This window comes from Protomyctophum bolini (genome assembly GCF_963924005.1).
Source record: "Protomyctophum bolini genome assembly, chromosome: 16".
Classification (NCBI taxonomy): Eukaryota; Metazoa; Chordata; class Actinopteri; order Myctophiformes; family Myctophidae; genus Protomyctophum; species Protomyctophum bolini.
This window is the reverse complement of record NC_137877.1, coordinates 38731941-38750667: the sequence shown is the minus strand read 5'-3', so window position 1 is coordinate 38750667 and position 18727 is coordinate 38731941. Positions and strand designations below refer to the sequence as shown.

The 18727-nt window shown below is 43.5% G+C and overlaps 1 protein-coding gene across 1 annotated transcript in view; it reads right to left on the bottom strand.

The window, feature by feature from the left end:
- myo16 (myosin XVI) overlaps positions 1-18727 on the bottom strand; it is a gene marked incomplete at both ends in the record, with an annotated part of 141416 nt that overhangs the window by 109896 nt on the left and 12793 nt on the right. The window contains 2 exon segments of the mRNA XM_080786028.1: positions 5911-6054; positions 7995-8065. Coding sequence (XP_080642154.1) covers positions 5911-6054; positions 7995-8065 — 215 coding nt within the window.

The following is an 18727-nucleotide window of genomic DNA, read 5'->3' as shown; positions in this document are numbered from 1 at the left end:
GTGGTTGCTAAAGCCTGGCCCTTCCGTCCATCTGGAGAGATTCATCACATGTCTATATGAAACACTGATGATGGATATTAACGAGACGACACCGACCCGCAGCTGGGCGCGCCGTGAGGGGTTAACAAGCTGACCCCTGACCTCAGACACGCTTCTCAGACGCTCTACATGTATATATATAGTGTGTGATGGATGTGTCTCGGTCACTGTGCTGACAGCAATCTGTTAATGCTGCGGTTCATAAGAGGTGTTTGTTGAAACCACGGAAGAAATCGATGAGAGCAATGACGACCATATACTGAGTATATATATATATATTAGGGATGCATCGAAAGGGAAATTCTTGGCCGAAACCGAATACCGAATATAGGAAACAGTTGGCCGAAAACCGAATACCGAATAGCCGAATACATCTTTGTTGTAAAGCTACCTGATTATGACAAAAGACATGATTATGGCAAAACCTAACTTAAATAATAAACACTTATGGGTCCATTAAAAAACATCTAAATAATTGGAGGCTTTGTGATTAATTAATCTCAATTAATCACATTTTAATCGCATATCACTAGGCCTATTTGACCTGAGCAGTGAGCTTTTTTTTCTACATAAGCATAGGCAATAAAAACAAGTAGTAATAATAATAGTGATAATATTATTTATATAAAGCTTCTCTCAGTACTTAAAGACACTTTTCAAGGAGAACATGAGAAAACAAATAAAAACAACTTTATTAGAGAAAAACTAAGACTATGGAATAAAATAAATTAAAGTGGAATGAGATAGCAATATTCCAGAGGTGGGTTTGAATTTATAGGTGGTGGCATGTCTTTTTTTGGGAAGTGCATCGTTTTGACAGGTCTGCCTGCTGTGGACAGTGACCCTGACCATTAAACACGGGACACAACGATACAGTCTATCATTCATTGTTAAAGCTCCAAATGATATTCCCATTCGTCTTTGTGTCTGCCCGTGTAAACGCAGCAGCGAGTGTGAGGGGTTGGGGAACGGATGCAAAGTACATAGTGTTAAAACTAACGTTAGCTCCCATGCTAGCTACTAGCTTCCCTTGTCAACAGAACACCACCACAGATCGGGTGGAAGCTGCTAATATCACGTTGCTTGTGCCCGTGGATGGGAAATAAGATTTAGAAGGCTATGGAATCGTGGATGAAAGCACAGATATGTGCAATACAGTTGTGTCGGATCTGCTGATCTGCTGCTGCCCGTGACTGCTGCTCGTGTGTTGTGTTGCGACTGTCGCTGACGGCTGAATGATGCATAGTTAAAGAGCGTCATAAGCATGCGCCCTTCCTGCGCTGAAAGTAGCAGATCTACAAGCTATCTACCCGTCGCAATGCACAGCGCGTTGGGCTTGTACATCTGTGTTTTCCTCGCAGTTTAGTTCGATTCACAACTTTAGGACCACTACTACTATTCGGTGATATTTTTCGGCTTATTTGAGCCGAAACCGAATAGGCCGAAAATACATTTTTAGCCATTTTCGGCCGAATATTTTCGGTGGCCGAATTTTCGGTGCATCCCTAATATATATATATATATATATATATATATATATATAGAGGCACCAATTCGGTGGAGAGAGAGCCGTCACAGCACGCTGGATGTCCTAACCCAATGCTAGATGAATGACCACAGAACGGACTTTTAAGCCGATCTACAAGCTCACAATGCGGCGCGTTGTGAACATTAAGTTTTCAGATTCATGGATTTTTTTTGATTTTTGATTTATTTTGTCAACAAATGCAAACTATGACTAAAATGTTAGGAAGGGACTAGTGGACAAGAGATCCAGTATAAGTCATTTTACAATTAGTTGCATGCTGAAAATAGCCGATCTTACAAGCGCACAACGGTTTCACAGTGAGACGCGTTGTGAGCTTGTAGATCGGCTATTTTCAGCAAGTGTAAAATCAGTCATTACGACGGGATCAAGGCCCGCCAAAATACATTTTAGTCGACTAAATCAACCGTAGATTTAGCAGACTAAAATCTTATGACATTTAGTCGACTAAAACTTGACTAAACGGACACGTTGTGAGCTTGTAGATCGGCTATTGTCAGCAAGTGTAAAATCAGCGATTATGACGGCATCAAGGCCCGCCAAAACACATTTCAGTCGACTAAATCAACCGTAGATATAGTCGACTAAAATCTCATGACATTTTAGTCGACTAAAACTAGACTAAACACTAACACATTCCAGGTGACTAAAACTGAAATGAAAGCTATTCAAGGGACTATACGACTGAAATAAAAATTTAAATGTGCCATAACCTATACCAAAACTGCATCCATGCATGTTGTTCAGGGGAAGAGCCCAGGACACATTTAATACCCATACATGGATTCAACTATAGTGTGAAGTGTAGTAAATTAATTCAACTAGAGTGTAGCCAGCGGGTGCTCCGTTTTAATCATTGGACTTCAAAGGACTTGGAAGTTTCCGAGTTTTCAACGTCAAGCGCTGAAAAGTGGGTCAAGCCACATCCGCGCATACTCCCGATGGGCTCTGAGCAGTTAACCCATTCTGAACGGGAACCCATTTTGGTGTTAGCATCATGTCATGCTTTAGCTATTGAAAAATAGCAGATCTACAAGCTCATAGCGCGCCACCGAGTGGCGCGCTACGAGCTTGTACGTCTGCTATTTTTTTTTAAATCGAAGAACGACTGACATTTTTAGAATCTGATCTCGGGTCAGAATGGGTCGATCAGACCAGTGTGTGTCCAGTGGAAACCTCGTATGAATCTGATCTCAGGTCAGAATGGGTTAAGATAGGAAATTAATGTTTTGTATCAGAGATTGCCTAGTGAGGTTTGCGGCGCCCCTATCCCTATCCGACATCTTCCACACAGCGAGAGAAGACGACATTTAGGGTCAACATCTGGCAGAGGACTGCAGTATGACTGAGCATTCAGAACTCAAGCGTGGGTTCATTTGTGGTGTGGGTAGGCACGCACGCACACACACACGCACGCACGCACACACACACGCGCCATGAGACAGCCTGTCTCCTCCACTTAACCACTGAGCCACGAAATTGCCACAAACACATTTTTAAACAATTTAGAAAATAGACAATCTACAAGGGTGTTATGAGGTTACATAGTGCGAGCTTGTAGATTGATTTTATTCTAGCCTAACGACATGCCCAAATGTGGAGAACAAATTTCACTGCGGTAACGTGTGCGTGACAAATAGTAACACTTTGGCTTTGGCAATTAGGAAGACATAATTGGCTCGCTTGAAAAACAAATGGGTTGTGATCATGGCTGTCTGTGCTGGGTTGTGGCTTTGAACAGAAAGCCAGCTCAAATGTCACACATGGATCCGATCCCGATCGAGGCTGGTTGTTGGGCAACATTGTGTAAGTATTAAGATACTCTATAAACCAGTCACTGTTGTCCTTGGCCCCGATCAGATTATATGTTGAAACCAATAGGACGAAAAAGGAAAGGTAATTGTGTTCCTTAAATAAATCCATGTTTTCATTTGAGGTCTGGTGTAGTTATTTTCCCCGGGCAGCTTCCACAGGAAAAAAAACCCCACCAAAACCACTGTATCCATGTGTCCATGTCTGCATTTTTTCTTCTGCAACGAAGACTTCACTGCATCTCACCAGAATCCCCGATTATGGACAGTAAATCCTGCCGGGGGCAAGACGAGGGACATTATAACCAAAACCCCGATCTGGGAATGGGGCTACATTTTCAAATGGGAGTTGGGAATGGGGGGTGTTGTTTGGAGACGGCTTACTCGTCTAGCTGGTTGTGGGCGAGAGATAGGAGAATTATGATTGGAGCTAACGCAAGCACAGAGAGACTATATGCACCAAAGGGCCTTGTCAACCGCTTTAATTTCCTTAGTAGAAAGGAAAAAAAGACAACAATGTGAAATCAAGGGCAGAAACAGGATGAAAACAGCCAAGTGAAAAAGAGAGGTGGACGAAACTCGTGTTGACGAGTTCTCTGTCATCATCTGTGCCAATCAAAGATGAGACTGTCAGTCAGGCTCAACTGACAATTACGTGCTGTTCAAGCTCCCAGTAAAATGTAGACCCAGCAAATTCGGACGGGTAAAAATCTTCCACTTTAAAGAGACCTGATAAAAGAGAGTATAGCCTGAGAACAGAACAGAACAGAAGGTTGTCTGGGCACTGGCCCTGGCTGGCGGAAGAGATGGGTGTTTAAATAAAAGGCCTGACGACGTCGAAATTAAAAAAAGAATGTCTTCAAAATCATGACAGTTTTCTGAACAACCTTATGTTTCTGTATCAGTGGCGCTCAATATTTCATGCCAAGGACCCCAAAAACTATAATTATGGTTGGTTATGGCTCTGAGCTAGGTGCACGTCTTTTCGTTGAGCTCCTGGTATAAACTCTGTTGGCTTACACTGTAGTGTGAGTAGCAGTCTACTCACAGCCAGCACGCACGCACTCACGCACGCACGCAGAAGAGGATATCTACTCAAAGAGAGCAATTAGTATCAAAACACATTCAAAGGCTGTCCAATTTTTTGCAACATTTTGCTAGAGGGAAGCCGTGGACCATATTGATTTGATGTTGGGTGCATGGAGTGAGCTGGCAAACAATACTTGAACTATATCCACTATTCCTCACACTCTCTCCTTCATCCATCTCTCCATCAATTTCCCTCCTCCAGACAGGGCTGAAGTCTGTGTAAATGTGACCTCATTAGCTAGAAACTGGGTCTGCCGTTCTCTGTTGAATGGCAGACGTTTAGTTTTAGTGCCTCCCAGGGTGCAGTATTCTCTCCCCCTCTCTCTCCCCCTCCCTCTCTCCCTCCCTCCCTCGCTCTCTCTCTCTCTCTCTCCCTCTCCCCTCCATCCCCCAGCAGAGCACTGCCTGCCATGTCTAATATGACTGTTTGGCACGTCTTTATCACGCCCTGCGCGTATCTCTGATTTGTTTGGGGAAATGAAATGTTGCGCACTCACACCTGGCAGCCCTTCAATCATATCTCAGTGTCTCTGGTTTGCATCCACGCCCCTGCCTGCATATACAGTCTTAAATACACCGACCCGGACCCAATCCATCCCCTGTTGTCATGAGGACAGCCAACCCTCCCAGGGTCTAATCAACAGAACCAGAGCAAAGCCCAGCCCAGCCCACTGCTCAGTGAGGCTTACGTTACATACTGGATGTGTCCCGTCCCTACAGCTGGCCTTAATTGCTGTCACTACTGTGGACCTAATCAGTGAGTACTTTTTTCCACCGCTGGCATTATGGACGTGTGTGTGTACCAGTGTTGATTTCCTCGACTAAAACTAAGACGAATAATGTCCGTCGACTAAGCTATGACGACTTAAACTATAAGACAAAATATACTGACAATAATTGTCAACAAATAAAACTAAATTAACTAAAATGTTAGGAAGGGACTAGTGGACGAAGAGATCCGGTATAAGTCATTTTACACTCGGTTGCATGCTATTTTCAGCAAGTGTAAAACAAAATCACACCTGTGTGAACTGAGTGGTGCAATTCCCCCCCCCCCCCCCCCCCCCCTCTCTCTCTCTCTCTCTCTCTCTCTCTCTCTCTCTCATTAGAGACACAGCACTACCCCTCTCTCTGTTTCTGGCGCCCCCTACTGGTATAAATAAGTAACATACTCGTGCTCATTGACGTACACAAACAGGTACACCACTGGTGCTCATTGACGTACACAAACAGGTGGACATTGCTGGTTGTAGGAGTGGTTGCACCACTCAAAAACAGTCATTACGACGGCATCAAGGCCCAACAACAAAATACATTATGTTCGACCCAAACACCTGTATATATTTAGTCGACATGCCAAAACCAACCGCTGGCGCGTGTACGTGTATATACAGTAAGGTGTGTACAGCACGGTGCGTTTCTCACCAGCAGCAGCAGGAGGGCCACGTCGGCGTGGTCACACGCACACGCCACGTGCAGCGCCGTCCACAGGTCCTCGTCCTGCAGGTTGACGTTCAGGCCTCGCTCCGTCAGAAGCTCCGCCGCAAACACGTTGTCGTGGCGAGCACACTATACGGGAACGGGACGGAAAAAAGATGGAACATGGTTGGTTGGTGTTTCAGCCCCACTATAATATGGACCAGTAGTTTTACCCCCAAAACGTTTTCATAGTCAAGGACACACACATTGACACTCATTATTTATAAGCCTGCGGAAACCCCATTTGAAAATAATATGCCAGGGACCCCCATATAAGAGAAGATTTTTACGGCTCCAGCAGTGATTCTCAAGCCGTTCAATCTCCTTTTTAATAATAATAATAATAATAATAGATTGCATTTTTATATATCGCTTTTCTACGTGCCTACTCAAAGCGCTTACAATGGTCCATTAATTCATACATTGGGAGGTGAAACGGTGAACAGTCGACCCCAGTGTCCTCACTTTCCCCAAATTCACACACACACACACACCAATGGTGGCGACCACTGGAGGCAAGGTGGGGCTCAGTGTCTTGCCCAAGGACACTTTGACATGTGGACAGGAGGAGCCCGGGGAATCGAACCACCGACCCTTGGATCATTGAACGACCTGCTCTATACCTCCTGAGCCACATGAGCCGCCCTTTTGGGTCATATTATAGGCTAAAAGGTTTTTGGGAACCACTGCAACGATGGGCTGGGAGTTCAGCTCAACGTGCCAGCAGCATGAGTGCTCTTTAGAACGCTGGTTCTCAGCGTTGGGGGGGTCCTAGCTGGGATCTATAGGATTTGGGGGGGGGGGGTCCCATGAGATAAACATTTTATCAAAGGGGATGTCTGTGGCCGCTAATGCATATTAATATCAAACTGGGGATCCTTGAAATGAAAAACTTTGAGAAGCACTGGCACCGCTATAACCCATTCTGACCTGAGATCAGATTCATACGAGGTTTCCACTGGACACACACTGGTCTGATGAACCCATTCTGACCTGAGATCAGATTCTAAAAATGTCAGTCGTTCTTCGATTTGTCAAAAATAGCAGACCTACAAGCTCGTAGCGCGCCACTCGGTGGCGCGCTACGAGCTTGTAGATCTGCTATTTTTCAATAGCTAAAGCATAACATGATGCCGACACCAAAATGGGTTCCCGTTCAGAATGGGTTAATATCGTCGCCACAGGGGGGTCGCAGCTGGGCTTGTGCAAGAAAGCGCAAGAATGTTCAACGCGCTGTAACGCGGTATACGACTCCCAGAGGGTACATAACATATTATAACTTCTCTTCATTAATTGATTCAGCGGTGGCTTGACTCGGAGGGGGGGGGGAGCAGTTGGAGGATATAAGTGTCTAGCTTCAGGGCCACCGTATAACCACATTATGAACGCTGTTCTGGGCATGCGATAATATAGGCAAACATTGTGCGATAATAGAGATTTGAAGGGGACCATGTATTGTATAGACCCCTGGGGGGGGACGTACAGTATACAGTAAGTATACAGGGTCGTATAGTGACACACGGAGCCCCGGGGGAGCCCAGAGCCATCTAATAGAAGAGTTATACGATATTGAGGGGGGCGGAAACCGAGCGCTCGAGCGCTGTTCATGCAGCCTGAACTGAGACAACCTGGAGTTGTATAAATACATTGTTTTCAACGAGGGCGGTGCAAATAAGAGCAACATGTGCAACATGACAACTATTTTAAAGTATTGTACAGGTAACAACTCAAGTCTCTTTAATGTTTATGTCGTACTATTACTACAAAACAATGCATTTTCTGCCTATACTTCCGGGTCCAGGACTTTGTCCCAGTTGGTTGTCCCCCATTCTCAATAGAAGTCTATGTACATAGGAGAGCCGCCATTGGACTGGCGCCCCATGAAGTGAACACAGTTTGCGTAACTCTGTATATCTAAGGCTCTGCTCTATACAGTGCCTCCTGAGCTACTGCCACCCTAAATACCCATGTTAGGAGCTGTTGGGTTGTGTGTGTGTGTGTGTGTGTGTGTGTGTGTGTGTGTCTCTCACCAGGTGTAGCAGCGACCCTCCAGAGGAGATGGGTGTGTTGGAGTCGACGCCCTCCTTCAGGAGACGCAACACTGGAACACAACCACAAGGACAAGTGGGTCATTTATATACGCTAAGCCTTGTGTGCATATGTTGGACAGAACAACAGGGTGCCCAGGGCATGGATGGATGCACACACACACACACACACACACACACACACACACACACAATACGTGCACACTCACACACACACACACACACACCATCGATCACAGACGGTCACAAATCCTAAAATTATAAATAAATAATTATTTAATTAATAATTTTAAATTTAATATAATTTTTTTTATTATAATAATTAATTTAATAAAAAATTATAAAATTTTAATTAAATTAAAATTATAAATTAAAATTAAATTTATTAAATTTTACTTAATATTAATTAAATAATATTTAATTTAAATATTTTAATAAATTAATTAAAAAATAATTAATAATAAAATAAATATATAATTTTAAATTATAAAATTTAAAATTTAATAAATATTTAATAATTTTTTTTAATAATTAAATTAATATATAAATTAATTAATTTAAAATGACTAATACAGATGAAGTTGTGGTAGCGCTTGGATTCATACAAATACTCCATTACTATTACAAATTCAATAATTTATAGAATCTATACTGGGCTAAAAAACATAGATGATGGGAGGAGAGAGAGAGAGAGAGAGAGAGAGAGAGAGAGAGGGGATGTGATGGAATACACTAGAGGGAAGTGAAGCAGAGTAATGGCACCAGCACTGATACAGCACTTGATGATGGATAGAGCTGGAAGACCCTGTGTACCAGCAACAGTGTCTCACACACACACACACACACACACACACACACACTCTCTCAAGCACAGTGCAGGGCTACAGAGAGGACAGAGAAACCACGGTAATTACCACGGTGGTGCAGTTCAGCACGCAGTGAAATCCACCGTGTTCATTTAACTGCGAGAGTGTTAAAAATAATCACATAAGGTACACTTGGTGAAGACCCCCCATGGGGATGTTTGACTTAAGTGGTCACCATCTGGCTAGATGTGTTTAATGAGCCCCCCACCCCCTCGCTCGCTCTCTCTCTGAGTCTGTCTCTCTCTGCAGATGTGACTTACATAAGTTACATTCATGATTGGAACAAAAAGTCTGATACAGGTCAAGGTACGCTTACATTTGTATAGCGCTTTTCCAAGTGCTCAAAGCACTTTACAATGGTTCATTCATTCATACATTGGGAGGTGAAGCGGCGAACAGTCGACGCCAGCGTCCTCACTTCCCACATTCACACACCGACGGTGGCAAAGCTCACACCGACCGACTCATTGGAGGCAATGTAGGTTTAGTGTCTTGCCCAAGGACATGTGGACAGGAGGAGAAGCCGGGATTCGAACCACCAACCCAGGGATCATTGGACGACCTGCTCTATACCTCCTGAGCCACAGCCGCCCTGGGTAGACAAAGTAGCATAAGATTGTCTACATGCAAATGCGTATATCCTGTGTACTCCTCTCCTCTCGCACACACACTACACTCTCAGAATGGCCCCTCTGCACTTAATGGGTCTTAAATAGTTGAGGAGAGACAAAGTGGGCAACCTCAGGGTCACTCAACGCAATTATCTCCTCGACTCAGGAACTCCAGGACTGTAAACCAGCCAATTAAGACCAATCAAGAGTTCAACGGTGTTACCAGGGAGTACATAAATAATATACAAACTCAACATCATCTGGCAGCTCAAACCAGCGAATGCAAAACATAAATAAATGATCGGAATACTGTACTGCGGCCGAGGCAGAGAATCCAGACGTGTAAATCCATAAGACAGAAGTGGTGTAAAGTAACTAAGAACATTTACTTAAGTACTATGTTTGAGTACAATTCTGAGGTACTTGTACTTTACTTGAGTATTTCCAAGTTCCAGTACTTTTACTTCTACTCCCACTACATCTCAGATCCAAATCTCTAATCCTAACATTGGACTTTTAATCCACTACCATGTATTTGAAAACTTTAGTCACCAGTTACGTTTTTTTATACATTTGAAAACTTATGAAATGGGACATTCTGCATAACGAGTTATTTAACTTTTGCTACTTTAAGTACATTTTGATGCCAAACTACTTTTGTACTTCACTGTAAATGTTGAAATCTGGGACTTTTACTTGTAACGCAGTATTTCTATGTACATCGCAGCATTGATACTTTTACTTAAAGGGTAAGACCACTTTTTCTGAGGTTTGGGTTGTGTAGTTACTTTGCCATGATGCAACTCCAAATGTGGACAAGAAATAAAAAATAACTGCTCCAGTGATTAGAAATTGATAATTCAAAATATGCTCCTCATTGACTTACATTGTAGCAAAAAAGAGCTCTCAAAGTCACTCTTTTAGTACGTAAACAAACACAAACAATGTTGATTCAGACAATATAGAGCATCACCAAAACTCATGTGGTTTTATTTTTTCATAAAAATGTTATCTTCCTGTTGATTTGTCCATTTTATTGGGAAGAAAACCCGGACTGGATCCGTGGATCCGGATCCAGATCTTCAAATAGTAAAATCAACAGGAATCTAAATTTTTTATGAAAAAACAAAGCCACATGAGTTTTGGTGATGCTCTATATTGTCTGAATCAACTTTGTTAGTGTTTGTTTATACGTACTAAAAGAGTGACTTTGAGAGCTGTTTTAGCTACAATGTAAGTCAACGAGGAGCATATTTTGAATGATCAATTTCTAATCACTGGAGCAGTTATTTTTTTTATTTCTCGTCCACATTTGGAGTTGCATCATGGCAAAGTAACTACACAACCCAAACCTTAAAAAAAAGTGGTCTTACCCTTTAAGTGAGAAATGCAAGTACTTTTTCCACCTCTGGAATTCAAACAGCAGCTAGGGGGAGTGGTTTAGACCAGTGGTTCCCAAAGTGGGGTCTGGGGACCCCTAGGGGTCCTTGAGAGAGTTCCAGGGGGGGGGGGGGTACTCTCACCTAATGATAATTAGGAACCAAATGAACCTGTATGGGTCTGTGTAACTCTCTTAGAGTGTACAAATGAAACCAAATATACATTGGGGTCTCAAAAGATAGAAATGCCATTAAATGGGGGTCCATAGCCAAATTCAGGTCAAACCTGGGGGGGTCCCCTTGAAATGAAAACGGTTAGAGCCGTAAAAACCTTCTCATCCGTTAGTGCCGGTTGGCGTTATATATAGGCTAGCCACAAACTGTCACTGAAGTGGACAGAAGGACCCGCCTGTGTTTTTCATGGGACATTATTGAGCATGACTAAAGGGAGGTCGAAGGTCAAGTGCTATGTATTGACCCTCGGGGGCAATAAAAACACAAAGAAGTGTGTCCGAGCAATACTGCCAATACGGGATCAATAGCGCTGCTGCTGTTGTTGTTGTAGCCTACTACTGGTTGATCTCTGGACTGTACAATTATATGGATCCATAAGGGGTTAAATGAACACGTGGGATTTTGCCGTTATGTGTCAACACACTAAATTATAAAATAATAGCTCAGATTTATATAGCGCTTTGCTATATACAGTAGGTACCCAAAGTTGCTTTACATAAAAGAAAAGGTCCTATAATGAAGCAGCCATTATGCCTGGACATTAATGTTAATGTGAATTAATTAGCCTAGAGTATAAATCAATACAGTTATTTAACTCTAAATGGTGCGTCTGTCCCAGGAGTTTGGCAATAATGAAGACATGTCGTCACTCATCAAGTAATAAAAAGTATCCCCAACCTGAGATTGGAGTAAAATAATGGATTTACAATGTGTCCATTTATTCATACATTGGGAGGCGAAGCGGCGAACAGTCGACGCCAGCGTCCTCACTTCCCACATTCACACACCGATGGTGGCGAGCTATACCACGCAAGGCACCGACCGTCTCATTGGAGGATTGGATTGCCAATCCTCCAATGAAACCTGTTGAGTCAGGCATGCCCGAAGAAGGCTTCAGTGCCTCGTCAAAGTTTAATGGAGTGGTGTTTTTTTTTTTTTTTTTTTACACAATTCAATTCAGTAGGGATAGAAAACACGAAAGAAATGAAGGGCTGAAGTAACCATCGAATCCCGGATTTAAACTTTGTCGTACAATGGTGTCACGCGATAACAGGTTACAAGTGCATCGCAGCAATTGTGAGCTTGTAGATCTGATACTTTTGAAAATGTTTGCATGTTTCTGAAGATTCAAAGTGGTAGAACGTACAAAGTACTGTACATGCAAATTAAGTACAACATCGTACATGCAACTCTGCCCTCAGTGACCGCACTTACTTGACTAAATTACCTTTAAAAAAAATGTGAGCAACACCCACAGCCACCAATACCAGAGGGAGCGTGAACAATAATCTGGTGCCAGCCACTTATAAAACAAACATGGGTAAATTCACCTTCCGCAGCACTGCTATTCAGGTGTGAAATGCCCTGCCCCCTTCCCTCAAAACAAGCAAATCACTGGCTTCCTTCAATTTAAACAGGCCTAAAAACTCACCCGACAGCAGGTCATCTTTATCCCTCCGACCTACTTCCACCCCCCGACCTGTACACAAATTCCATGCTTTTGAGATGTTTCAATCGTCGTCGTTTTAGATTTAGATTATTGACATGTTATAATGTGAGTGCATCATGGGACCTGAATGGAAACAAGAGCGCAAGGTCTTTCTTCGGAAATCCTTTTGGGACAAATAAATAAGTAAATGCCTGACTGCATACGGCTGTTTAAATAATGGTCACAGACGTGGAACGACTGTCAAGTGACTGTACAGCACGTTGGTTGAACGGTATATAAGACCGTTTTCTGGCTATAGTACATTAGTGACCCTGCATATTAATGTAGCTTTGAATGCATAGAATGTGTGTTGTAATAGGTCTGTTGCACCATGTTATACTAATGGGAAAAGGGAGAGTGGGTGAAAGCACAGCTAGCTGTCATTCTGTGGTTTCCATAGCAACCAGATGAGGAACAGAGAGAGAGAGAGAGAGAGAGAGAGAGAGAGAGAGAGATTTATGGCCACATCTTTCAGCCCCCACAGCTATTTAGAGGCTTCAAACAAACCAACCAAAGACTTGACCATGAGGGCATGACATCATGGCTCTCATAGCATGTTCCAATAGATGACCACGTAATATTACCCCTGGTCTGTTACCACTGCCAAACTGTAACCCGACCAAAACCCTGATCTAGTCAATTACTAAACACTCAAGAGTACATAATTATGACCCAACAAATGGCCTTCTGTCTACTGTATAGGCCTATAGCCAGTAGCCTCGGAAACCCAGGCGTTTTTTATTTCCAGGGAGAAAAGAAAAGTCTGGGGGTCGAGTCCACTTCAATTCGGCATACAGTAGCGCAAACGTCTAATTAATTAGTCTCATGTTCTGCAGCTGTGTCTAGTTTCTCCCAGCCGATCCTGCGGGGAGCTGCCTATGCCAAAAGCATAGGTGAGTTCCAGTCTAATAGCCAGTGATTCAGCCTAGCAGAATTTTGAATCTGTACATAATCATTCCTGGGCAAAATGTGGCTTCTTCTACAATTGAAGGGGCGGCGGTGGTGGCTCAGGGGGTAGAGTGGCTGAATGGGAACCGCAAGGTTGCCAGTTCGAACCCGGGCTCCTAAGAGTTAGTGTCGAAGTGTCCTTGAGCAAGACACTGAACCCCTAATTGCTCCTGATGTGCCGTTTGGTGCCTTGCATGGTTTCCGCCGCGGCGCCGCCATCGGTGTATGAATGTGTGTGTGAATGGGTGAATGTAATGCACAATCTATGTAAAGCGCCTTGGATAAAGGCGCTATATAAATGCACCATTTGAACATGGACACATACAGTACATGATTTTCACTAAAGGTAAAGAATAGAGCGTAGCATATTTTTTTTAAAGCCTGGAATAAAGCCAACCAGGCTCCTGGTTATACATGAACATAACACGATTAATTATGTTCAAAATTGGAAAATGCAAAAAGCTGAAGATACAAGACTGTTCACATACTTTAAGAATGAAGGACCTACTTCTCCCAAGAGCCATTGTAATGCTTATACCTTTCCAATCAAAAGGTCGTTGTATATATATATATTGTAGTTGACTGGTCATTTTTAATGACAATTTGCATTTGTGTCTCCAGACTAAAGAAGTAGAAACACACTTGCGGGAACATTTACATAGTAACGCAAGCTGCACCAATCAGAGACATCAACAACACTCTCCTGGGTAAGAACGTGTCAAAAACCACCCCAAGAGAGCAGACAATAATACCTTGATAATAATTATCGATTACTGTAGCTATATGGAATATTTAATTATTAATAAGTCACCGTTCCCATGTTCTCCATATCTCCCAGTGTCATTTTATCACAACTTGGATGATGATCGATTGATGATTATTTATTTTCGTGTCCTGCACACAATGTGCCCAACCCTCATGGGTTTATAAGACACCATTTCAGAATTGCATTTACAGCATGTTTACATTACATAATTCATGCATTTACAGCATGTTTACATTACATAATTCATTATATTACAACTCAGATTTATACAGAGTACTCCGTCTTCTTTCCCAAGCTTGACAAATAAAATCTGGCACAACAAATCAGATTATTATTATCTCGCCCGGTATCATTGAGGATGCGCTAGGACGTCTACAGACGTCCTATGGACGCGTCGATTGGGACCCCTATAGGACGTGTGGAGGACACGTCCTACGGACGGAAACGGTTAATGACGCATTCCTTCCATGACGGCAGTTTTTTTCCATTTTCTTCATTTCGGTAGAAGCCATATTCTTTGTGTCTATGGGGCATGACTCAGTGCATAGTGCCTAGAAGCCATATTCATTTGTGTCTATGGGGCATGCCTCAGTGCATGGTGCTTAGAAGCCATATTATTTGTGTCTATGGGGCATGACTCAGTGCATGGTGCCTAGAAGCCATAATCTTTGTGTCTATGGGACATGACTCAGTGCATGGTGCCTAGAAGCCATATTTATTTGTGTGAATTGGACACGACCCAATGCATTATAGTATGGGTCGCACATAGGGCCCTGACAGTCTCACACTTAACCCATTCTGACCTGAGATTAGATTCATACAAGGTTTCCACTGGACACACACTGGTCTGATTAACCCATTCTGACCTGAGACCAGATTAAAAAAATGTCAGTCGTTCTTCGATTTTTCTAAAATAGCAGACCTACAAGCTCGTAGCTGTAGGTAACTGTATGTGATGTGGAACAGATTTCACAGATATAGCCTCAGGGAGGTTTTTTACTGTATGTGATGTGGAACAGATTTCACAGATCTATAGCCTCAGGGAGGAAAGATAAAAGCTGCAGCACTTAAAAAAAAAAAAAAAAAAAGATTTGAGTGCTCTCTTCAACAAATCCAGCCCGTGGTCTGAATAAGACGAAATAATTGCTCATTTGTGTGAACGGGAGATTGGAATGACTCCAAGGAATGTAGGGAGATGGATGTTTTTTAATCCACTTTCTGGGTGGGAGAGATTTGGGAGTAACGGCGTCATTTAGTACAGGCCTACTGCTCTTTAAGCCATTCTGAACGGGAACCCATTTTGGTGTTGGCATCATGTTATGCTTTAGCTATTGAAAAACAGCAGATCTACAAGCTCGTAGCGCGCCACAGAGTGGCGCGCTACGAGCTTGTAGGTCTGCTATTTTTGAAAAATCGAAGAACGACTGACATTTTTAGAATCTGATCTCAGGTCAGAATGGGTTCATCAGACCAGTGTGTGTCCTAGTGGAAACCTCGTATGAATCTGATCTCAGGTCAGAATGGGTTAAGCTTCCCGCTGGGCATCTTAGACTTAATTGGAAACCTATTAAACATATAAGTAAAGGAACAAAGCATTAAATTAAATTTGAACTTAAAATTAAGCATCAAAATGTTACAAATTTACATCGGCTCTTTTTATTAACACTTTGACCTTTGAGTTGATTGCCCCGAGTTAATTAATTGTAGAACACTTAATTGGATGGGCAATCCACCGGAGAGGCGCGTTTTGATGACGTCATCGCAAAAAAAGGTCCGGCGCGCAAAGGGTTCTGGGAAATTGAGTCACTGTCGTTCACAAAAGCTACCTAAGCAGCTCGCGGCCACCCCCACCGGGGCTGTTGTTGTGGTCGGCACCTCGGAGTACTTTTCAACACTATACAACAAGCGATTACACAGTTTTAAAGTGGATTTTCATGACAGGCAAACTCAGCGGTCTGCGGTGCAGTGGCTGTTTAAAGGTAACTCTATACTAGGGCAGTCTAGGCTACTAGACCGATCCTGGTTAATCTTATTACATCCTGTGCCCTTTAACAATATTCTATTGTAGGCCAAAAGTCTACGTAGGAGTATTCGGTGCAGTGACACATATCAAGGGGGGGGGGGGGACGTTCCGTGGCGGATTCCAATCCCTTAGACGCGGTGGTGGGCAGATATACTTTACCACTGCCCCACACCCCCCACGAGCGCCCAGGGAAAAAAGTATCGAAAAGAATGCTTGAGTGCCCTGCTGTGACGGCCTACTATAGTATCACCACTATTTCAATTATCTATTCATCTTCTATTCTCTCCCTCTCTCTCTCTCTCTCTCCCCCTCTCCCTCCCCAGTTAGCATTTTTTCTTCCGAGGGGGATTGGGCTGAGTGTCGCAGTGTGACATGTTTTCCTTCCTACTGTGAACCACCCTCGGCGACTGGATCGATGCAGGGTGTTGGTGATGACCAACCGCTGGCTGTGACTGATAAATGAAAGCCCAGCTAAATGTCTCGAAGGCCTGTAGTGCAGCATGGACACTGCTATACGGCTTACTACAGAGTAGCAGAGAGTAGTGATGTCCAATGGTCAACCCGTGGAGGCCAGGGGGGCTTTATCTATCTATAGCAGGTGCTTTCCAATCCAGACGGATATAGTCTTCTCTTTCATTTATTTGGGACGGACCAGAGTATATTAACCGATTTAGACCTGAGGCCGATTCTACAAAATGTCTTCTAAATATGATCATTTCAGAAAAATCACACCCGTGTGAACTGAGTGGTGCAACTCCTCTTTTTCTCTCTCTCATTAGCAGGCAACAGTCCAGCACTATCTCTCTGTTTCTGGCAAAACACTTTTGCCCCTACTGGTACTCTATAAACATAGTAACAGTCACATAATCACAGACATTGCCGTTCCTTGTCGCTGTTCCAACAAAAGCATAACATAATGCTTAAAACACCAAAAGGGGGTTCCCGTCCTGAATGGTTTCATGAACAGTACATTACAAAATGCAGCGTAAATCCACCGGGTTCAGCAGAGATGCGAATTCCCATAGTCACCCGGAACCATTGAACACTAACCAAAACAAAGACATGAGAACAGACAGCATACAAAAACAATGCATTTCAAACAGGAGACAAGGAGACAATGATGAGCCATATCAGGATATTGTTTCCTTCAAAATGATATATACTGTATATACACTGGAGACAGAGCTATACAGCACAGGGAGCACTCAATACAGTTCACGTCTGATGGAGGGGAAAAAGAACAAACACTAGTCTACAGAGTAAAACATCCTCAAAGCGTCCATCTGTGCTCTATCCCAGTTTAACCAACACTGTGGCAGCAAGAGAGCGACCGACGCGTCTCTGTGAGACCTTGTGTGCCGACTGCAGGGTGGATCTATGTGTCACGGATCAATACAAGGGGAGGACAGCTAGACTAGAGGAGAGTGTGTGTGTGTGTGTGTGTGTGTGTGTGTGTGTGTGTGTTAACCCATTCTGAAAGGGAACCCGTTTTGGTGTTAGCATCACCTTAGGCTTTAGCTATTGAAAAATAGCAGATCTACAAGCTCATAGCGCGCCACCGAGTGGCGCGCTACGAGCTTGTAGGTCTGCTATTTTTGTGAAAAATCGAAGAAAGACTGACATTTTTTAGAATCTGATCTCAGGTCAGAATGGGTTCATCAGACCAGTGTGTGTGTCCAGTGGAAACCTTGTATGAATCTGATCTCAGGTCAGAATGGGTTAACAGTGTCTCCCCTATATATAGATGAGGACGGACACCGCCACCCAGTCCCACATGTAATTACAACTCCTTCAAGTGTCAGGAAGGAGGACGTCTCAATCCCCCGACACATGTAAACACAAGCAAACATAATAGCCTGCTCCCTATACTGTAACTGTACGCACCAGTTTGGACCAGTTTGTATCATCGTGCTAGCATTCGGTAGGAAAGTTAATATTTTACCGAATCCAATCTGTAAAGTATAAGTCTGTTAATACGATAAAATGATGATTTCAGCAAATCCATCATCTCGGAATGTCCAGTCCCGAAAAGCAATGGGAGACTAATGCTATTGGGCGGAAGGGCAGCGAGGAAACGAATGCTATTGGCCGGAAGGGCAGCGAGGAAACGAATGCTATTGGCCGGAAGGGCAGCGAGGAAACGAATGCTATTGGGCGGAAGGGCAGCGAGGAAACGAATGCTATTGGCCGGAAGGGCAGCGAGGAAACGAATGCTATTGGCCGGTAGGGCAGCGAGGAAACGAATGCTATTGGCCGGTAGGGCAGCGAGGAAACGAATGCTATTGGCCGGAAGGGCAGCGAGGAAATGAATGCTATTGGCCGGAAGGGCAGCGAGGAAACGAATGCTATTGGCCGGAAGGGCAGCGAGGAAACGAATGCTATTAGCCGGTAGGGCAGCG